The 23599-nt window shown below is 44.6% G+C and overlaps 1 protein-coding gene across 3 annotated transcripts in view; it reads right to left on the reverse strand.

Annotated features, from left to right (window-relative positions):
- The window catches only part of LOC105683186, a 73382-nt gene that overhangs the window by 6532 nt on the left and 43251 nt on the right, over positions 1-23599 (reverse strand). The window contains exons 2-16 of one of the 3 annotated variants that reach the window (XM_048652533.1): positions 17947-18183; positions 16778-16900; positions 14657-14923; positions 14150-14512; positions 13348-13593; positions 9689-9859; positions 8005-8223; positions 6628-6741; positions 5378-5608; positions 5069-5223; positions 2082-4990; positions 1661-1964; positions 1297-1506; positions 388-1182; positions 62-290 (exon numbers count right to left, since the gene is read on the reverse strand). In XM_048652533.1, coding sequence (XP_048508490.1) covers positions 62-290; positions 388-1182; positions 1297-1506; positions 1661-1964; positions 2082-4990; positions 5069-5223; positions 5378-5608; positions 6628-6741; positions 8005-8223; positions 9689-9859; positions 13348-13593; positions 14150-14512; positions 14657-14923; positions 16778-16900; positions 17947-18163 — 6553 coding nt within the window. In that variant the 5' untranslated portion in view covers positions 18164-18183. Of the gene's footprint in view, positions 1-61; positions 291-387; positions 1183-1296; positions 1507-1660; positions 1965-2081; positions 4991-5068; positions 5224-5377; positions 5609-6627; positions 6742-8004; positions 8224-9688; positions 9860-13347; positions 13594-14149; positions 14513-14656; positions 14948-16777; positions 16901-17946; positions 18184-23599 lie in introns of all 3 variants that reach the window. The other 2 variants (XM_048652532.1, XM_048652531.1) reach the window with 2 other exon arrangements.

The raw sequence follows: 23599 nt of genomic DNA on the forward strand, positions 1-23599 counted from the left end.
GTCTTTTACTTAATTCATTTACACGAGATACCTGGATCGATGGCTGGGATGAATTACGAACCGACAACCGGGTAATCGGGCTGAAGTAGCCTTATGTCGTCCAGAGCGATCCTCCCGCTGTCTCCGTCGTCGAATTCGACGCTGACAAATTTTTCATCGAGTTCCGGGTCGGGTTCCGAAGGTTCGACGGAAGTACCAGGGTACAGACATCTGTACTGCTGACTCCAGTAGGCGCAAAGTCGCGTTCCGGGTGGTATTTCGCTCGTAGAACTCGGGCAGACTTCGACAATCTGTTCGAAAGGAGGACGCGGAGTCAGTGAGGATCACGCGGTAAACGGCGAGTGGGAAAATAAATCAAGGGTACGAAACGAACGAAGGAAAACTCACCGCGTCTCTCAGTATTTCCTCTCTGGGGTGAATATGCGGCCTGTTCCCCCTTTCCCCGTCCAAAGTTATGGCGTACACATCCGGTGCTTGAACCGCGCTGAGTCTTCCAGCGTAAAAAAGTCCGCCCATTGCCGTGAGGACTCTGAGTTGATCGATGGCCAAGTGCGCCGCGGTTAGCTTGCACCTGTTGATCACGTTATCCAGTTTTTCCATTTTATCGGCCTTGTCGGTCTTCGCGACTTTCGCGTGTTCCTTGCATTCCTTGCATTCGATCGATTTTCGCCGTTTCGAGTCCTTGGAGTCCCGCTCTCCGGATTTTCGTCTTTTCGGTGAGGACGAGCAAGATTTTCTTTTCTTCTTCTTCGATTTTTCGTGCTTCTCTTTGTCCCTTTCGCCGCATTTTTCGACGACGGAAATTTCCGTAGTTTCTCGTTCGGCGGACTCCAGATCCACCGGTACCATCGGCGCAGCGATTTCCACCGGTGGAACGTTCTCCAGCAAATTATTCCATTCGCCCCTCTCTTCGTCGTCCCAAGTTTTCAGTTTCACTTCCGCTTTCAATTTCGGCTTTATCCGACTACCCTGTTTCTCCAATTTGGCATTACTGCTGAACTTTTCCTTTTCCGCGATTATAGAGCTTATCACACTCTTGTTGTGCAACGGAGTCTGTTTCACTGGTTTCGTTTTTGACTTGGCCAAATGCTTAGAATTCTTCTGCTGCGCTTTAGGACCCACTTTCGACGCGGATATACCCGTTTTAAATGGCAGGGGGGTGTAGCCCGTTTTGTTCACGAACTAGGATATGATTTTATTTTTAATTTTATTTTCTTTTTTTTTCTCAGAGATCAAATTAGCTCAGGCGAATGGTTTTAAAAAAAATATTTTTCGGACCTCCGAGAACCCACTTACCTTGTTTTGAAGATGTCGGTTTTTAGCTGCCAATAAATACCCGACCAACGAGCCTTTGCTCTTCGGTTTTTTCGCTACGATCGTCTCCGTGAGATGTCTGACGCTGCCGGAAGCGCACATCAGTTTCCTCGGCCTTCCGACTTTTCGTTTCTTCGAAGCGGAACTGAGTCCGGTGACGGTGGGCGCCGGCGAGGACGTATCGTATTCCAGCTAAAATTAGTCAAAAAATAAATCAGACACACTGCATTAGCTGCATATTGTCAGAATTTTGATTTTTTCTTACGTATTTCCCTTGACTGGTGTGCGTTCGACAAAGGGAAATAAAATTGTTACTAAACCGTAATAGACAACTAAAGAAACGCACCCTTGTCACACTTTTCATGTCATCGTCGTCCTGCTGTTGCAGGATCGTGCTCGTCGGGAGGACTGTGATTGGCGAGGCAACCGGTGGAACCGGTATCGGAATGCTTGGTATACTGTCTAGAAGCTTTATGTGGCTTCTAGGCTCTCCAAGTTTGACTAAATTCACGTTACAACGCGGCATTCCTACCACCGTTGACGTCAGCGGAGGCGTCACTACTTCCGGCGAGGAACGGATGGGCGATTTTTGCGGACAATCGACACCCTCTTGGTTCGGATGTGATGAAAAGTTCGTCCCGCATTCCGAACTAAGTTTTTTGTTTTTTGTTGTTTTTTTTTTTTTTTGGTTTTCGAAAGATAATCAAGATTAGAAAATAGATCATAAACAGAATTTTTGTATCGCAGGATCGTCTTCTCGTACTTACCTCGAAGAGTGGCTCTTTTTTCTGGGTCTTCCTGGACCCTTTTTGTCGTCTTTTTTCGGCGAGAGTTTCGACAATTCTTTTTGTTTCTCTTTGTACTTTCTTTGAATGTCGGCCAGCCTCACCCTCATATCCAATTCCATAGCGTCCATGTTCGGCCAATCCGTGTCACCGTCGGTGTGACCTTTTCGAGCGACGAATTTCTTCGCCTCCGCGTCGGCGTTCAGACTTCGGTATTTGTGATGAGAATCCGCGGACTCTTCTTTCTCCGGATTCAGACGTTCGGAACCTCCTTTGTCGAACAAGGAAGCTCTTTTGATTTTCAGTTCAGCCCCCGATTGGAATACCACGTCGGCGTTCTCCGTTGCGCTGTGTTCACCCTCCGAATCGGTGGCGAATTCGTTTGCGCGGTAATTTATTATACTTTGGGCGAAGTAGTCTTTGCAGTCGTGCAAATAGTATTCGTACTTCTTTTTGTACTCCGGATGAACCCGGTGGCCGTTCTCCACTTTCACGTTAGCGGTGGTTACGGGTTGCTGCTGATTCAGCCGTAGATCGGTTCGGCCAATTTTTTCGTTGGATTGAAGATCTTTCCGATCCGCTGAACAGTCGGTCCGAGCGTCCTTCTTCCCGGAATTTAACGCGATCCCATTTCTCTCCGAGAAATCGATCTGCCGTCTGGTCTTCTCCTTGAATTCGATCCACTTATCCTTTTGATCCAACATCTGCCTTTTGTTACCGTGAGTGAAATTATCGGTGATCTGCAACAGTTGCAAACTACTTTTCGGACTCTCGTCGACGACCGTCACGGAGTCGTTGTCGAGTCGTAATTTTTTCGGACTTTCCAAATTCTCGTCCTTCGAATGCTTTCGCTTCTCGCCTCGTAGCTGCCGTACCTCCGGGTTGATCTTCCCCAAATTTAACAAAACTCTTCCCGCCCGCGATATCTCCTCGGAGTTATCGAAACCCGCTTGTTGTTTCTTTGGTTCTTCTTCGCCGCCTTGCACCACTTCTTCCATAAATCTTTGCTCAGCCAGAGCGCAGAGAAGTCCCAATGGACTGTCGACGTTGTTGTTGTTGCTTTCACTCTGCGGCGTCACGGGTTTCAATTTTGTCGGCGATTTCGACACCTCGGCGGTATTATTTTTTACCCCGTTTTGCGCGTCGGGCTTCAAATGTTCGAATTGTTCGATGCTGTTGGAGAGCAATTCGAGACCGCTCAGGTCGACCATCGGTTTCGACTTCGAGGCGTTCGAATTCACGTTTTCCGCGGAAGACAACTGCTTCGAGGCGAGTATCGCCGCGGCTGCTTTAGCTTCGCCATTTTTCAACGTGGTCAATTTGGAAACGTATTCTTTGTCGGGATCGTAAACCCTCTGCGAGGGGGTAACTCCCTCGGTTTTCGGGACGGTGGGATTCTGCGACATCGGCTTAGGTTTCACCGGAGACGATCTTTCCTCGAAGTTATTGTTCAACGTGTAATTGTTGAACACGTAATTTTTCTTCGGCGAATTGTAACTGTTGTTCTCCAATTTTTTAGTATTCAACTTTTTAGAAACCGGCGATTTCGCGGTGACCAGGTTTTCCGGCACCTCCCTGTTCTCGAAGCCGTTCTTCGTCAAGTTTTCGGACTTCAACGCTTGTTTTTCACCATCGCAGCCGTTCATCCGTTCAATTTTCTGCGAACAATTTTCCACCTTCCAAACGCGATTCTGTTCCGCGTTAATTTGCTTATTGACCACCTTTCGCACCTCGTCCTCGCCATTTCGCACGTCCTGAAGAGCGGCCGCGTTCTTCTTCAATTTTTCAACCACATTCTCTATTCCGGGATGTAACTTTTCCACCGAATATCTCCCCTTGTCCGGACACTTGTAAGATTTCTCCCCCGTCTGTACGTTGGCCTGCGATTTCTGGGTATAAATGCAATCCGATAATTTCTCGTCTCTTTCCAGCTTGACCACCACCCGTTCGCAGCTCGTTTGTTCCTCGTAATCGATCGACGGCATGTCGAACGACTTGGTCGGTACCTCGCCGTTCGTTTGCAAGTTCGTCGCGTGATTAGAAGAAGGAAGACAGTTCTGAGTATTGCTTGGGTCGAAGTTCTTCTCCGCGAAAGTCTTGACGATCACGGGGCGCTGAGATGATGACGAGTCGAAGACCTTGTTCGAAACATTGACGACCGCCTCCCCCGCTGTCGTCTTCTCTATCCTGGTTTCTTCGCCCCGACAGACCTCCGGCTCGACTACTTCCAGCTTGGTTTGCACCTCGTTGATCGAGACCCCGCGAATTTTCTCCTTCTTCTCCATATCGACCATCGGATGCCGTGGCGTGTCAACGTTGGACTTGTTCGCCGTATGATCCGTGTCCCTCCGCCTCGAGAAAAACTCTAAATTCTCGTGAAAGCTATCGCAGTTCTCTTCCGTTATTTCGATAATTTTAGGACCGGAACGAACTTCCATCCTCTCTTCCTGTTGCGCGTGACAGTTCACCACGTGCTCGATAGTCCTATCGACGGACGTTATACTTCTGGGCTCTTTCGTGGGACTGTTAGATCGCGGATACCTGCCGTTATCCTCCGACGGGGTGACGTTCGCGTTATCCGATTTTTCCACCTTTCCGACAACGTTCGTTATCCTGACCAAACCGGTGAACTTTTCGGGTGACGAAACTGTCTCGAAATTCGTCAGATTTTTACTGTCGCCGGTAGCGCCGCTGTGCATTTGACTGCACGGGCTCATGTGCTCCTGTTTAACGGATATCGTTTCTATCGTTTGCGCGTCTTCCTCCACCTCGGGACCGTCCGTTTGGTTCGACGCGTCCTGGACCCCGATCGGCGTCACTTCGGGCGCCTCGATAGCGTGGATCGTAGTAGATTCCGGGGGTGGTGTCAGGCAAGATACCGGGGAAGTCGCCTTGAAAAATAAGAGAACCGCCGTCACGATACATTCAATGAGATTCTGATAATAAATGATCGGTGAAACCGGCCTTACCTGCGACCTGCAATGAGCAGGTTCCGCCTGACTGATCTGGACCAGAGCCGGTGCATGCGGATAATAATGAAGCGTGGTAACAAGTGGTGTGTCCGGAATCAAGGCCCCCGACATGGAAGTAACAGTTTGCAGTGCCTTCGTCGATTCCGCTGAGGCTGCAACAATTTTTGTTTTTTTTTTTCCGTTTTCTTTTTCTTCTCCAATTTTTTCATACGGTAACCAGGGCAATTTCTATCTCCCTTTCCGATCGACGATTTCTTATTTTTTTTTTTTTTTTTTTGTCATCGTCAACTATAAAGAACTACTCACTTATTATAGTGGTGGGGCTGTTGCTGCAATCGGCCTCGATTTTAACGATGGGTAAATTATTTTGTTGCTTCCTCTTGTTGTCCGTGAGAACGAGACGCGCCCCGCTAATATCGCTCAGGAGTTGAAGTGACGGGGGTGGCGGAGGAGGCAATAAAAGTGGCGGTGGACCAACGCTACCTCCGGTGTTACCGGGATAGTTAGGCCACACAACGGCCTGTTGTACTTGTTCTGCTGACAAATCACAAACAAATTTTCGCCCCGTCATTTTTGTTCACCTCTTATACATATAGTCGACGGGTTGTCGCGCAAATGAATAACTTTTTTTTTGCATAAGCAGGTACGTTAGCGCGTCGATGTGAAAATTAAATAACCACGAAAATGTAAAAGATATTATCTAGAGCGAGCGTATGGCAGGATAGACCCACTCCAGCTGCGGCTTACCGGTTGATTTTTTTTAATTACCGATCGATCTCTTTTTTCCGAAAGCAGCTGCAGGAAAATCAAGTAAATTTTAACCGCGGTCAACGGAAGTGTTGAAAAATATCGTATACATTTTTTCGATAATTTGCAAAATTTGTCTTCGACGAGCGATATCCTATATATTCATATACACATTCATATCGCGGTGGAACTGCAGATCTCGCGAGTTTGAGAACCAACCCCGTAACCTGTAGGTATAGATATATGGTGATGGCTGACCGGCGCGTTATGCCCGCGTGCAGGGCCATAAATGTGATAATAAATGAGAGCTGGCTGTAGCCGCTGACTAGTGACGAAACCGAGAAAAACAAGAGACTCGTACAAGCGCGGAAACTGAGGCTGACAGCTATCAGCATGCCAACCTATTTTATCCTATCGAATAGCCGGATCTGAGCGCTCGTTCACAGGCATGTATACCTATAATAATATCGCCACATCCTGCGATATACCTATTTCAAAGGGTGGTTCTTGAAGACGACGAGGAAATAAAATTTTCCGACAATTCTTACTCTTCGTCATTCCTCCCTTATTTTCTTCTCGTTTCGAGCGCTAGGAAATCATTTGGGATCGCTCGTTTCTTCTACGGAGTACATAAAAGCTCGGGAATACAGTCGACTTCGGAGACCGACGTAAAGGTACCGTACACCTCGCACTTAAATTCGGAGGAATTCGGATGAGGGATGGTTTTACGGATCGTGTATATAACGAGGTGGGTATACGCCGCGAGTGCGGCGGCGTACAAGGGTCTTTTTTAATTGTTATTGTCTTACCTGCGGCGTGTATAAGAAGTAGATGACCGGTCGTAGGGTCTCTGACTAGCTGAAGACCGCTTTGAAGACCTCCAATTCCCATTTGGGGAAAGCCCACAGGATCCATCGGCATCGCTGTATTGACGAAATAGCATTAATGAGTTTCACGCGATTTCTATACCTACACGCGTGTGTAAGTATACCTAACACACCGGTTAACCGCGCGTTCGCCCGATGTACTTATTTTTATCCATTATACGTTTCAACGGTTGTTTCGTTCCTTTTTTTATATTCCAACTTATATACGCGATAATTGCAGCGAGTACGCATTATACGTGTGTATATATATATATATACACGTATAACGCGCATGTAATAATACCGAGGTGCAGCCAGCGATAAATTAATCACTCGCAATGTGTAATTTCAAGGTGTTATTATGTACACCTAACTATACCGCGTTCGTATTGCCCCCAACGTATGTTCTATTCAGTAAAAATTCTATGTACGTTGAAACGTACTCGTGCACACCTATACCATATCCTCCGTGTAGTAAATGTTTAATGCATCGGAGATAATTGGAATGAGCGACTGACGCGGTAAAACGGCAATACGGCAATACGGCAATACGGCAACGCCATCGGACAAGCGATACACACGACGTTTGCAAAGTGGTGGAAAAAAAAAAAAACGCCATGATATACGCAAGAAACGGGTAGTCTATTTACAATATAAAGGTCGGTCTGTAGCGAGTGGACTGGCTCGTATGTGACGACGCTGTAAAGGTCTCTACCCACATATTCGATTTTCACCGCGTCGAATGCCATTTGTTACATGAAATGCACCCGTGTATATATTATGTATATGAATAAACGCGATTACGCGGTGCAAGCAAAGGTTTTCGCGCGCCGCACGAAAGATCGAAATAACTTACGGAAATATACGTATAGGTACGTACGATACCCGTAAAAACGTAGCGCAAATAGAGCAGCTGATATTCCATTTAACATTTCATGTGAACCAAATGTCACTGGGTCAGAAAAGCATGCCCTCCCCCCGCGTGAAACCGTGTGCATATTCGAACCGTCTGAGCATTTATTTTCGTACAAACTTTTATACGTATGAATCGGATCCCGCGGGACGTGAGAATTACTCCGTATCCAGGTGGAACGTTCGGCAGACGATCTTCGATCCCGCGTATCCGGAATTCGGGATCGTCGGATCACCGCGTTCCTAATTCCGATGAAAATTCTACGCAGTCACCCCAACAGAGTTATAACTCTCGAGAGTTCCTTGGCCCGTGACCTCTTCGACGTTGACATTTCGGGGAGGGGGGGGGGGGGGGGTTGAGACGTCGGGGGGCTTCGCTAACCGGGGTGTTTCTTTGTAGACACTGACCTGCGGTTGGATACTGCCAAAAAGTGTGGGGCCAAGTAGTGGCCGTAGTTGCCGCAGCCCCGAGGCTTCCGAGGGTTGAATTCAGGGTTGAATTCAGGGCGGCGTTTAACCCCGACGGAAGTGTCGCCGAGGGTATGGTCAGGTGGGACGGTCGATCTTCCCCTGCTCCCCCACAGTGCACCAGTGTTGTCCCGCCTACTGTCATGGCCGCTGTACCTCCTGGACGCCCCCAGAAACAAACACACAAAGACCCCTTCTTAACAGCCTGTCGGAGCTTGGAAACATGGCCGAACCTTCTAGACCGGCCACAGATATGTATTATACACGTATAGCCCTGTAACGATGTAGCGCGGTACCGCTTTCCTCGTTTTTTTTTTTTCTGTTTTTTTTTTTTTTTTCTGTTTTTTTTTTGTCCCTCCTTATTTTTACCGTCTGCATTTCTTTTTTCTAACATCCGCGTCCACCCGTTCGTGTATGCCGTCCTCCTCTTTCGATCCGATCGAACGTCGTCGTACGTCAATTTTTTAGCCCTCGACGTTTTCCCGCACACCGAATTTTTTCAAAACCGGATGTCACGTTCGCCGTCGACGAACGAACGGGACGACGACGACGAATTTTTCCCTGCACATTGGTACGGATCGTTTCATCGCGAAATCCAGGACGAGCTTTTGCAACTTCGGAGCGTCCGCGAGGCTCATTTGTGCCAAATAAATCGGATATGCGATCGACCGGGTTTCGTGATTCGGGATAGCGCTATGTATATCGTACGTACGTACGTACGTATCCGTTGATTACGTACGTGTATATATATAGATATATATATTCTATATGTGTCGACATGATACGGCGTTACAGTTCGGACCTATATCTCCTGGTTTATCAGGACTTTTGAAATGACGTGAGTTTCGAAACGATCTGCAGCCTAAGCTAGTCGCTGTAATAATATAAAGGTTATATATATATATGTATACGTATACAGTATTGTATGTACCGCGTGGCATGAAACATCGCATGCATGAAACTGTTTTATATACGTACACCCATTTGTTACACGTGAAAACGTTCGCGGAGATCATGCACCCACACGTACGGAATATATATATGTATATCATATGCGGTGTAATAAGTTTTTTCTCCGCGTGTATCATCCTTACCCAGAGGTACGTAGTATACGGGCGAATGTATGATCCGCTGTACGACTTCGACCCCGTAATTGTTAATATTCCAGTCCGATATTCGAAACATTCCACCCCTCGTATACAGTGCAGCGTACGTAGTACACACGTTACAGGAATTTCCATATAAATATTGAAACGCGAAGCTCGCGTTGCAACGATTTGCGGGATATTCGGGAAAATTTCATCCCCATCTACTTCGGACTTTGGACTGCACGTTTTTCCATACATGTATTTAGTACAGGGAATAATTTTATCGAAATCGGTCGATCGAATGATATTTACGTATACGTGCGATATTTTACGCATGTACTTTTTTTAACGTTCTATTTCTAAATCTCGTCTTGACATTGATGGTTTTCCGGTGGCTTTCAGCCGGTCTGTTACGGCGGAAGAATCGAGCCAGGAGTTTCGTTAAAATAATAATCAACGTGTAACGTGTGCGGCAGGTATATATAGAGGTACGCTCACGTTTATATATATATATATAAATACGTATGACGACTTACCCATAGTGTCTGGTTGAAAGTGATGATAGCTGGCGTGGTGTGACGTGTGATGACTCAAGGACACGTTTCTAGTAGACGACGAAGAACTAGTTTCCTGGTGTTGCAACCTCTGACGCGCCACCGCTATACCCACAGGAATACCACCCCCGGAATTCGTCGACACCACGATACCTGTACGCGCGGCGAATCGAGAGGAAATTATATAAATCACGAATGTCGAAAGGGTTTTTCAATTAACTGTTAGGTGCGTGCAATTATATCGTCCTTGTTTTTCAATTTTAGGAGAAAAAAGTAAAAAGTGTCCTTTATTTTTAGATTCTTGAGATCGTGGAAATCTTGGAGAGAGGAGGAGGGGAGGGGGAGGGAGAAAAAAAAGAAAATTGCGGTCTAACGCGGTTGTGCATATGTATGTATATTTATACTACACGCCTATTTTTTCCTCTTCTTTTTCTCCTTCTAATTATTTCAGATGTTCATTACGCACGTAGCTCGCGACTCCGATAGGATTTCCTATACGGGTATACGAGAGACGACGAGCCGCGGCAGCGTAGCGTTATGATATATCCGCACACCGCAAGCGCATGACATCGGGGTGTTATCCCTGTAAAGTGTCCTGGAATCGAGCCTCGCCGTTTGTATTTGGTTCGCCATGCGTGTCACCAAGCGCAACTCCGTATCTCAGTCGGTATACACGTACGCTTATGTCCTCTACGTTTTATACACAGGTATATACGTTATGTACTTTTAACTATATGTATATGTATGGGTGTACATGCAACTTGTGGGAGTCACAAAGTATATAACGTGCAGAGGACGTCGACTGGAACTGCGGAGCCGGAAATTTTTTTAAGCTTTTATATTATATGTTCGAACCCGCTTCTCATCGTGTGGCGCACGCCATACATATATACATAAATGTATGTACATAGGAAGTATGTATGATATTGTATACTAGCTCTGTGTGTAGTTCGTTCGTTGGTTCGTTCGTTCGTTCGTTTTGCAGGGTCTGTAATGAGGAGGTTGGCTTTGCTGCGGGAGGGTGCTGCTCCGCATACGCGAAATCTGATTGGTTCTCTTTCCAAACCTACACGGGTATTATAAGTTTGGGGTTATCGAAATATGTATATGTATACGTATGCGAGGTACAGCAACTCCGCATATAACCCTTTCCACTCAATTCGTATTAAACCGGCCCCTCAGAGCTCACCGAGGTTCGCAAATGAGCGAATGAGAGGAACGACCCCTCTCTCGACTCCCACATTAATTTTTGAATTTTCCAATTTCTTCGAATATTCTAATTTTCATTCTTCGCCCCATCCTAAATCTCATTTCAACCTGCAACGTCGCTGCGTGATTTATAATAAAAAAAAAACGTCATCGTAAAAGTAACAAAATTGACCATCGTATCGGTTATAACACTGACTTTATTTTTTTTTAATTGCATAATTCGTTTTAAGTTTCATCTTGTTTGAGTCATATATGTTTCGGTTTTTTTTTTTTTTTTCGTTTTTCATTTTCGAGGGAGAAAATATTGGGCAATTAAGACCCGCCGCGAACTTTTTATTCGAGCTTGCTTGTTTCCCCTCTTTTTTTCCCCAAATTATTACTACAGACGTATGTTTGAATATTGAGTGGCTCGTATCATATACAGCGTATAGTTTTGTGTATCGTCGCCGGTATAATGATACGTATACCGCGTTTGAATTGGTTGTAAAAAATAATTAGACGCGTTTAGTGAACTCCATTAATTTAACATCCGACTTTGTATGCGTGTACGATATGTGTACGGTCAGTTAAAATTTGAGAAAAAAAAAACAAAAAAAACAAAAAAAAATAAAAAGGGAGAATGAAAGCTTGTTATAACTGCAGAACGGCACCGTACGCGTTCCGTGGATATGTACCAGTTTGTTGAGAAGGAAAACTATACATATAAACCGAAGCGAAATAAAAACAAAGAAAATAATTCAGTCCCGTCACTGCAGCGGACGATTTTACGCCCGTTTTAAGAACCCTGTATATAATGCGTATATACGCGACTGTCAAAAACGGGAGGAATAAACATGGATTTAGAACCGAAAAAAGACCGACAATAAAAATCTTCAAAGTTTTTCCATACCGCGAGCCGCGAACTGTACAGATTGTGAGTCTTAACTGTTAATAGATCCGTCCACGTGACCGATAATCCCTTTGCGGTTTTATTTAACGATTTATAACGTAGCTTAAGAAAGTAACGGTATCGTAATACCGCCGTATAACACACGAATGATGGTACGGAAAAGTTTGAAGCTAAGAGCCTATCATTTTTTATAGACACGGAAAATCGTCCGATTGATCGATTGACCGACTGATCGATCGATCGATCGATCGATTCTTATTTTTTCAATCTTATAATATACAACATCTTAATCCACAACTCTTTCACAGTATATATTATAAATACTGTGAAAATTGTCTACGAGGTAAACGCTGCGGGTTATCATTAATTTTGAATTATAATCCGACATGCATCTATATTAAGAATCGATACGGTGTATAAAACACGCGTTACGAACCGCCTCGCGCGCATACCCCATAACATGGGAATATATAATGTGTCCGCTAATCTGTAGTAATTAATATCCGTTTTACACGATCCCTAAGCCCGACGCAGCGACGCCACGCCGGTTATCCGGTCGCGGACGTGATCGTAGAATCTAATCCAAAAAGAATACGACGATGAATTTATTTTACGCACATCTGCGAGAGAGCTACATTCTGTGAAACTCGTAATGAGCGTGGATTGATGATATTTTTTTTTTTTTATCGAAAAAGTGACGGGAACGAGAGAGAAAAAAAAAAAAGAAAAAAAAAACGGAAGAACTCAATCGCTATCTCATGGAAATAGAAAATTACACGGCGCACTGAAAAATCAAAATTTTGGCTACGGAATTTTATTTTGCGGCAGAAAGTCGATGGAGGCTTTTGAAATCGTTTTTCGACGAGTGCGACAACGCGATCGATTCGATTATTGCAATTGAGTCTCGAGTGCAGCTTTTATCCTTGAAAAAATTTCATCGCTGTAACAGTAAAAGCTCTCTAATCCCTCATTTAAGCTGTTAGGGTGCAGCGAAATATTCCTCCGGTATTAATTCCTCGATTTTTCACTCGATGTTACTTTGCAGCGTCGTGTTTTTCACAAATTTTATCAAGACTCGGAAGTCCCTACGATTCAAGCTCTCTGGAAAAAAATAATCTCAGTTTTCCCTCTTCACTTCTCCTATACTGTACGGCAAAAATCGCACAGCGTCGGAATAAACTTTGTCGAACACCACCACCTGTAATAACACTTACTTTGCCGATTCCTTGCTAATTTTTTTTTTTTTTTTGTTGCAACTTTTTTTTTTTTTTTATCATTATTAGTTTTTGCATCTCTTTTTTGCGACCAGCTACGTATACATAAACCGTATACCGTTAATCGGATTTAACGGTGCGCGCCATAACCCGCCAAACGCGCGAACGATTTTACTTTTTCACTTCGACATAGCTGGCGGCAAAATTTTTTTGCCGTATGTACGATATTGCGAAATAATAAAAAAATAAAATAAAATGACGAAGTAATAAAAAGAGTGCGGAGAAAGAGAAAGAAATCGGTTGTCCGCACGATGGTAAATATATCTTACCGTTTTCCGACTTGGGTGGAACTGGTTCTATTTTCACCGCGGTTGTTGTGGCGTGAAGGGAAGTTGATACCTCGGCGACCTGGCAGGGTACGGAGGTCAAAGGTTCTCTCTTTACGATAGTTGAGCTCGAGTTCATCGCACTGACACCGTTGCAATTCGACGCAATATTATCTTGACCGTTCCACGACGATACGACCGGCAAAGTTCTGCTACAACCGGCGTCGGAATGAACGATTTTCGTCTTTCCTGTAAAAAAATTAGAAGAAAAAAAAAAAATAAGATTTTTTGGATCGTGTGTGAAGAAAAAAAAGTTTCGACGTCGCGTGAGATTTAACGGCTGCACGGGTAAAAATTTTTTCGCGAATCGCAGTGAAAAATCCTCGTAAAATATTTAAACAAAAAAAAAGCATTTTGAAGCTAAAAGACCGATCTTCGGTTAACGCGTCTGACATTTGAAGAAAAAAAAAAAAATCCCCCGTACCATGCGATGCTGTAAACTCAACGAGAATCGTTAGGGTGATTCCGCTTCTCCGAATTCAAAGAGTCATCGACTCGGCCGCGATCGACTGAGACCAATTTTTCGACGAGCGTCTCAAAGTCAATACTTCAAGCTTCAAAATGATTTGTTTTTTAAATATTCTACAATGATTTTTGACCGAGATACGAGCGTTTGAAGTTGAGCAATTTTTTTTTGTCAAAAAACGGGTGTTCCTCAGGAAGTTTTGAGGAGTGTATTACATACGTACGTATATGTGTGACACATTTTTTATCGCCTTTTATAACGTTAATCAAAATTACTGACCATTGGTATTCCTGCAGACGCACGGCGGTTGTCTGCTTTTATTTTCGAGCTTGATCGGCTGTCCTTGACTGGGTAAAAAGGCCTCCCTTCGTTTGGTGGTGATGCCTTGGTAGGTGGTTCCCTGGATCACCATGGCACTCGTGCTCGTCGTCGAGCCGTTAACGGTGGCGGAGGACGAACTCAGTGACGTTTGACAGCTGGTGTTTGACGAAATCGGCGACTGATACTCCTGAAGAAGGACTCCGCTAGTCGGTACGACGTTGCCGTTCGAATTTGGCGACGAAAAACTATTTATAGTCAACGTGGGCGCGTTGCCGGCCACCAGAGACAGCTGCGGCGAGAAGGTGCTCTGATGAATACCTCCTGCGAAGCGAAAATCAACCAACGAACGAATAACAAATTTGAGGGATTTTCAAAAAAAAAAAAAAAAACAAACTATCGACTCCGATCTCGTTATACAATACGCCGCAAAGGTGAAAAGGACGAGCGAATGAATCGTACGCTCACCGTGATGGAGATGATGGAGTCCGGCCAGATTGAGGGTGTGCTGAGTGTGCTGGGTGTGTTGAGTGTGTTGAGTGTGATGTAAACTTCCAACGTTAACCCCGACCCCCTGAAGACTGAGAGCTTGTTGCGCGGGAGGCGCCAGGTTGGCAAGGTTCTTTGCCAAAAGTTCTAGCTGTGTCACCGCTGGTACGGGACTGTAAGGAGATCCCGGAGGTGGCGTGGGAGCGCCCCAGGTGTAACCACCGACGCCGACACCGACGCCGACCGCTGCGGAAAATACGCTCTCTGAAACTGAAAAACGGACGCGTTTATATCGGTGAATCGGAAAACAAGGTGAAAAGCGGATAGGATTTCCCACCCCGGAAAGAGGGAGGGAAAATACCCCTTCCGTTTGTAGCTCGATTAATCGAGTTACGCGTGCGATCGTTTTTGATTTCCGTTTCGTACGTAAACGTCGAAAGTTTTCACAAATTGCGATTGAGAGGTTTATTATTTTTTTTTTCCCCTCGCCACGGTATCTGTTCGTTGCGTACGAAAACTTTCATCCCTTGCGGCTCGACGCACTTGCAATTTTCGCTTCTTCATTTTTACCGTTACCAGTTTTTTGCTCGTACCCGCGGCAAACGTACGACTGCCGCGACCGTTCGTTTATTGTCACTGCGAAAATTTTTTTCTACACATTTATTTATCTATTTATTTATTTGTCTACCATACATACCTATTCGTATGTACTGACGACCGTTTGATGCGGCATGAAAGGATGTAAGTAGAGAAAAAAATACGGGAATTAGTTTGAGGATATGTATAGACCGGTGGAGATATATATAGAATTTGGAATCAGCCCAGAGTGGTTACTTTTACTTCGATTCGACGGGGAGGTATTATTTTCATCTTACGCCATTGGTAGGTGCATAAGTGTGTAATGGGAAAAAACGTCTACATTCTACGTCTAATCTTATCGCTTTAGATTCAATTTTAGACAAGTCCTTTGATCGCACTCCCGGTATCCTATACAGGTATACGAAAAAACGTGGGTATAAGTTCGCCATCGATTTTACGTGGGGAATTGAAGAATTTATAGAAAATTTCAACCCCCCTTCAAACTAGAGCTACGAGGAATTACAGAATTCGTTCGATCGGCGTGCGATACGCGACGGCTAATTGCAAAAAAAAAAGAAAAAAAAAAAAAAAACAAGAAGAAAAAGAAAAAAGAAAAGTACGGAGGAAAAAATCAATGGAAGCGCGAGTGAAATGAATAAAAAAAAAAAAAGAGAGCCGGTCGTTGAAGTAGAGAAGGAAAACGCGAAAGCGTGAAAACAAACGAGTTGAACAAACTGAGTGAGGAACTGAAGCTAAGACTAATTCCACGATTTGTTCCCTTTTTTTTTTTTTTATTCCTCTTCTCTCTTAGTTTGTTTTTTTTTTTTTTACTTTTTATTGGATATTTCTACGCCACAGGGGCACACCGGGCACCGGGCACCGGAACCCGGGAGTCCGAGATGTGAAGGGGCGCGTTTAGGATTACGCCTCGGACAATAGCGACTCTTAAAAGAGTCCATCCTACTCCACACTATCTACAGGTACGTATGAATGTGTTAAAAAAAACTAGGGTGCATGTGTGACTCGCGCTACCCGTCCATACGTATATCCCCCCCCACCCCGTACGTTTGTTCGCAAAGCGCGCGCGGATATTCAAGGTATAGTCAATTCTATTTAGGTATATTTCAACGCTGAGCATTCATATGTATAATTGAATAATTGCTCTATTGTGTATTTTCGTATGTAAACGGGGGGGTGGGTACGAAATATACGTATGTGTATATATGTATACGTAAGTGTATACGTGCAGGTATATATGTGGAAAAAAAATTCTTCAAACCAATTTGTAGTACGCAGCTACGCATATAGGAATAAAATCGCGGACTTGAAAAGGCGCTCGGGGTTTTGCGCTAGATGGTAATGTGTTCGGCGAGCTATCGAAATGTACGCGATGTACAGAAATAAGTATAATTAACCTCGTTTCAAATTCAATGTCCGTTGGACGTGGTGAGATGATAATTTATCTAGAAAGGTGGCGAGAATTTTTTTTTCTAACAATAAGCTCGAATTGTAAATTCTTACCCTTGTGAGTCGTGGCGTGGTATGCTCTGGTGGGCGATGGACCCGGTGTAGTCGGAGTCGTTGCCACGTAACTTCCGGGATTACTCCCAGGAAATAACGAATATAATCCATAACGACTGACGCCTGAAAAAATCGATGAAAAATATATATATATACATAAATATATATAATGTTATTGTCGTAATCGCAGCGATCTTTTTCAATAAATTTTTTTATCATGTATACGGAGACGGATAAACCGCAGGGAGATAGTAGGAATCGTTTCGTAACTCCGCGAGATCACCGCGGGGGTATGTTATACGTGTGTGTCCTTGCAGGAAATCCCGTTTTTACATATTGTATACAAATTTTTCTATCTTGCGTACACCGTGTGTAACGTCGTATCATCTGTACGTACATATATTTACGTGTATAGGTATACCACCTACCCGTGTATAAAACTGTGGCAATCTACCTTTCGACGGATTTCCTTTACCGCGATAAGAAAACCGCGCACACGATCAAAATAAATGAAACTTTTCAGTTCGATTAAAACCGCGACTAAATTAACGCGAATTACACGATCTTCAAATATATATACCTATACGCGAGTATCTGTACCGCTGTTGTACGCGTATTCGACAGCGTATAAATGCGAAAGAAATTCATAATGTCACGTAGATAGAAATTATACGACCGCGGTTGTGATAGAAAATAATCAAAACCCTGAGTGTATCGGACAAAGAATTGATGAAAAGAAAGTCGCGATACACGGTACGCGATGTGAGCGTATACCGTATACGTGCGCTACCTTAGTCGTGGTATGTACGTACGTACGCCGCGCGATGTAATTAACTAATTAATTTGCAGCTCGCAGCTTTAAAAGCAAGTTTAATTAATAATATCGAGGCGGGTGCAAGGTCTGACATAGGTGGTGCTGTACGCGGTATAGATCGCGTATATCGCTTGAACGCCCCTAGACACAACCGTGTATAGTTCGAGTACAAAATCACCACACATTCCGTTCATGCATTACTCACTTTTTACACGACATCGCGGGCGACGATAATTTCGACATGAGACACGAATCGCGTTTTCCTTCGACGCGTAACACCGCGTTCGACGTGACCTTTGATTTTCTCTATTTCTCAAAAAAAAAAAGAAAAATAAGAAAAATAGTCGATAATTACCTTGACCGTGGGCCGGTGCGGGGGTGGTTGATAACGGGGGTGTGCCCTGCGACTGTCCACCGGGTGAAGCCGATGGCTGAGTCGGGGTCAAAGGCCAAAGGGCGGTCGCCGGACCGACGGATTGTTGTCCACGGGTTCCCAGGCTCCCTGCACCTGCACCTGCACCGCCGACAACGGGCCGCCCTCCTGCGCCCTGGGCCACGGGAGGGGCCAACATCGGACCACCCCCTCCCGAGGCTGAAATCGAACCGGAGAGAGAAAAAGAAAAACAAACAACAACATTAGACCAGGAAGTCGAATCGGGGAATTCGAGGGCTCCTCCTCCTCCATTTTTTTTCATCCCCCGCAGGGTTTTTCAGCGTTTTGAGAAAAATTCAGAGCTTTTAGAGCAGTCCTGCCGGAGGACGCGCGATAAATCCCGCTGAAATATATCGAGAATTGAGACGATCGGTTATCCGGTCGCCGTATCTGTGCGCGAGGAGGATGAAGAGGGGAGGAGAAAAAAACAAAAAAAAAAACAAAAGAGAATATTTCGATTTCGGAATCCCAGAAGAGACGGCGCGGGTGTGTACATTCAATTTGCGAAAGATAACCGATAAAGCGGTCGGATCTAGCGCGGACCGGAGGAAAGGAGACTCCGCGGTCTCCTCGGGTCTTAGAGAGAAGAAAGAAAGAAAGAAAGAAAAAAAAAAAACGGTATAAATTCCTGCCGCGCACCAAACTAGCTCTATCTCTTCAGCTATACCAAAGGGGACGAACGCGAGACATCGCGAGCGACTGAAAGAGGGGGACAGCAACAGGTCGGCAACGGCGTAATACGGTCTTAGGCGATGTCGAGGTCTGTGTGTGTGCGTGTGTGTGCGTACGAGGTATATTTTTGCATATATGTAAAACTACGGTGACGCCGCGGTGTGCGAAACTTGACTATGCACATTTTCCGCGTAGTGTAAAAATAGTCGTGCAATATTAACCTTGCCACGATTTTTACGCGTGAATTTAATTAGAGGCCGACCGCCCGACGATACGGGAGTGCGGGGCGTGTATTCGCCGCAAAACCGTCGCGTCGTTCCGTATTTCGTATCCGAGAAACACGAGAAACTATGAATGATTACGGCCCGGGTTACTCTGACAGGGTTGAGAGACACACGCGTGGCGCTTGTTCGCTCTTTATTTTCACTCGAATTCGTCGCTATTTTTGTAACCAACGCGCATAGCGAAGCCGAGAAACTCGAGGAACTTGACCTAAAATTTCCTAACGCTCTACGAATACGTAGAGAGAAAACGAAGAGCGATCGAGCGACAATCGTCAGCTTTTCGTTTTCGAGCCATAAGATTTGTTCGATAGAAAAAATTTTTGGAAAATGTTAATTTTTCGATTACGGAAGAAGAAAAAAAGAAGAAGGCCCGTAGATATGAAGGAATCTCGTTCGTTCGTATAAACTGCAACAGCCGACGACGTTCCCCGCAGCATTTGTATAGGTGTCTACGGCATCTCTTTATGTACCGTGTACCACGAAGGCGCGGGGGAGACGCGCGAGGACTCGGGTATGTCTGGGGGTAACGTACGTACGCAATATCGTAGAGGTGTGCGTAAGAACGCACTCTGATGTATGGGCGACCACCCCAAGCGACGAGGGCTTTTCGTAGAGAAGAACTGAGAACGAGAAGAGGATTACTCGAGAAGAAGGAAGAAGAGGAGAGAGAAAGAGACTGAGTTAGAGAGAGCGTAAAGAAAGAGGAGATCAGATACGGCGCGAGTATTCGTACATTGGTGTGAGTGTACGTATAAGGCTGTTTTATTTATTACACACGTGTAATATTTCACATGTACACGTATATATGTGTGTATATATATATGTATATATATTTGGATATTTCCGCGGGGTAATCTCATCGATGGCGTCATTATCCACCGGGGCCATTTCATTATAACAGGACCAGTTTTTTACCTGACGAAACCGAGAGAGAGAGAGAGAAAAAAACAACGACAACAACAACAACAACAACCAACTAATCGTGACGCAGATTATGTACGTATAGCTTATGTGTATATATATTATGTGTCATTAATTATTCGAATACGTCGATAACGCCAAAGTCGCACCCTCGTAACGATTATATTATAATTCTTCACGCACCGAAACCTCAGCTATCCTTTCGGATTTTTTTCACGTTACTGTAACGAATCGAAGTGCGCCTCCTCACATTTCTTGGTCCGGTAGTCGAATACGGGGTGGATCGAGACACGAGCCGCGTTTATTTCGCATTTTTCAACCTCTCGTCGTTTCGAATCAGTGTACGCCTGAGAATATGTCGCGCGCGTTATCGAAGGAAAAGTCGCTCGTCGGGATTCGGGAGAAAGATACAAAAGAGTAGTGGTCGACGATTCGAAAATCTGAAAACGTCCTCGCGTCTTTTCGTCACTCAATTAATGCCGATCGCGCTCGGTGCGGGAAACGAATAAATTACAATAATTAAAAATTCCCCACATATATTCTCGTTCGTTGTTCGAGGTAAATGAGATCGGGGGCGCGTTGCTTTTGGGATTTTTTTGAAGCACCTGTTCCCTCGGTTTTCCACCCCGCGAACCCCCGATATGTATAAGGCTCTGCAACGTAGGCACAGGTAGTTTCGGCCCCACCGCACGCATATAAGACCGCTCCTGCCAATCCCGATCCTGACCTAACTCGAAAACCTGTTTTATTCCAAGGGAACCGGCGGCCCTGCGCTCCGGATGAATCCCGAAATTAGGCCGCTGTTACGACCTCAACCCGTGCGCTTTGAATGAAACGAAAAAGAATTGAGAGAAAAAAAATAATAGATAAATAAATAAATAAATAAATTAACGGTTCATTCTCTACGTCGATGTCCAACGATCTTTTCCTCCTCAGATTCGAATCGGCATCTCCGTCCGTCGTTTTCCATTGATTTGAAAGAGAAAATTTTCGGCGACTTTTGCGACGTCGGGACGCACACGCGTACCTGTGATCTAATCCACGCATCGGCGGCGATCCTCCGCGTAGGTACGTGTAAAAAGCGTACAGTCGTAGTTTGCACGTCTACGTATAATATGCTGCTTGAGAAAAAACAATTTCATCTAATGGATTTTTGCGCTCCTCCAAACTACTATACTTGCTGCGAAATTCACTAGAATTATCGTCCGGTGGCACGTGAGCTGCTCGCTGACCCGCGTCCAGGTACGTCTCGAAAAATTTTCGTTCCCTCAAAGCCGAGAGTCCGACGTGGCGTCTCGCGGGCCGAGGAAAATGTTTGAAAAAAAATACTATCTAAAAAAATATACCGAAAACAACCAGACTCAACTGTCTTATTCGGCTTTTCCATTTTTGCCACATTTTTTATCCACGCGAATCTCTTGCGATTGTCTCCGTTGAAAAAGGGAGGTAGTAGTTTCCGAACGGACTCTATACGTTTTCCGTATCAAACGGAGCGAACAACGTGTCAGCAACTCGTATACCTCTGTAGCCCTTCACGTGTCGAAACGTATGCGATATCGAATGAAATGAATTCCATGTACCGAGGTATGTAGTTTCTATGTAATTCAGCGTATATAAATTTTGTTCGATGTAAATAGGTGTAGTATGTATTTTATAGATAAACCTGGATCATAGAACGATGCAACGAATGCATTTAGGCGTAAACATATATATGTAGGAAACAAACGAGACGATCCTGTGCAGGGTGCGGCCGGAACTCTAGCCAACAGATATATGGTATACGATGCGTAGTGCGATGCACATCGCATCAATCTTTCGAGTCTTCCCCCCCCCTCCAATGCAGGTCGTTTCCAAAAAATCCTTTTTTTTTTTTTTTTGTATCCACCCACAGTTGTACGAAAACCGAAAACGTCGAAGGAACGACGATTTTTAGCGTCAGCAGCAGGACGATAAGCAGATTCGAATTTTTTTTCAACGATATCCATGTATTCGTAATTTTTCGGTCAGGTTTTCTTAATTTATTATCGATATCAATGCGATTGGTGTACGAATGATCGTTTTGACGTATAATGGGAAGAGGAAATGGGATCCGCAACGCCCGTAGGACGTCTTCTGCGTTCTCTCCCGTCGTTTTCAGACTCGGTCGATAGAGACGGTAGAAGGTATATACTACGCGCTTACGTGCGACGTGGGTTTAAAGCGTGGCCAAAATTTCCACCGAAACTTGTACGACGGACGGTACGCTTATTTGTGTTACGCTAACTGCGCAATTTATGCCCTTTTTTGACTACGAGCGTATAACGTGGTCAACATTTCGCCAAGTCGCTCTACGAAATTTTCGAGAATTCTTGGAGAAATTCGGAGATTCTCGAGCTCAACGCGATCGTCAACGATCATCAATTGTGAAACGTGCGTTTTTACCGCTCACATCGCCGGAATCGGTAGAAGTTCGATTTTTCAAACTGTACGAAATCATCGGTCCGCCACGATTCCGTCCGTTCGTATTTTTTTTCGGTTATCGGGGTAACGAAATTTCTTTGCAAATTTTGTCCTTTCGAGGATCATAATTCGAAGGGTGGAAAAAATGATCGGAGGGGTGATGACGAACTTGTAGCAAATATATCGCGTTGGCTTCCGGTGCAGCTAGCCAAATACGTAATGTAATGTAACTACGTATATTCCGGGCGAGCTTTTGAAGTTCACGCGGGTCGATATACGGGCGGGACGGAAAACCCTGTGGCTGAGGGGGACGCGGACGTTGGGGGTTGCGAAATGCCTGTCATTTACATCCGTCTATACACGCGGCACTGATATATATATATTGTACACTTATTGAATATTTGCCGAGAAGTAGAATTTTCTATTTCGATGAAAAATCCGTCGAAACAAGAGCGAGGAAATATTTTATCCAATCGCGGCAAACGCGATCCGTGGCGAAGAGATGATTTCTCAACGGAAAATCCGAGTAGCTTATTGTTAGTCTACAAGAAAATTGTTCGATATTTTATATATATATATAATATTTGTGGAGACCCCGAGGTTCGGGTATTAAATATAATGGGGTTGGATAAAAAGAAACCGTCGGATACGGATTGTTGGGAGAAAAAGCGTCGCGTACGCGCCGTGTGACCTTTAATTGGCAATTACCAACCGGAAATGTAGACGCGAACGAGTGACGAAAATTTGGTGGAAAAAATTGAAAATAAAATTCATCGCGAACCGAAAAGAAGAATGTAAAAAAAAAATCAAGAAATACAAATAAATAAATAAATAAAACAATCGAGCCGGCGATGAGGTTACCGCGAACCTCTCAAGGTACGTGTAATGCGTATTTCACTCCGTCACGGATTGTAACTCTCGTCGAAACGCGTCAAAAGGATGATTTGTTAACGAATTATATGGAAAAAAAAAATTCATTGCAACGTATCATGCGACGTCGCGTTCGTATCGTTCGTATATAAATTTGTAAATGTATACCGCGAATGCCTTAGATATACATGTATAGTTTCGAAACTTTGTGCGAAATATTATCAAACCGTTCGCGATTTTCGCGCCACTGCAGGTGTGTTCACCCGTGTGTACGAGACACGTGTACACATGCACAATTGCGAATCCTACCTGCGATTGGAGTTCGAAAAAGCTCACCTTTATTTCTCATTGGATGAAGAAATTCTCTCCTATCTTCCTCTATCTTTACC

The sequence above is a fragment of the Athalia rosae genome, chromosome 3 (genome assembly GCF_917208135.1).
Source record: "Athalia rosae chromosome 3, iyAthRosa1.1, whole genome shotgun sequence".
Classification (NCBI taxonomy): domain Eukaryota; kingdom Metazoa; phylum Arthropoda; class Insecta; order Hymenoptera; family Athaliidae; genus Athalia; species Athalia rosae.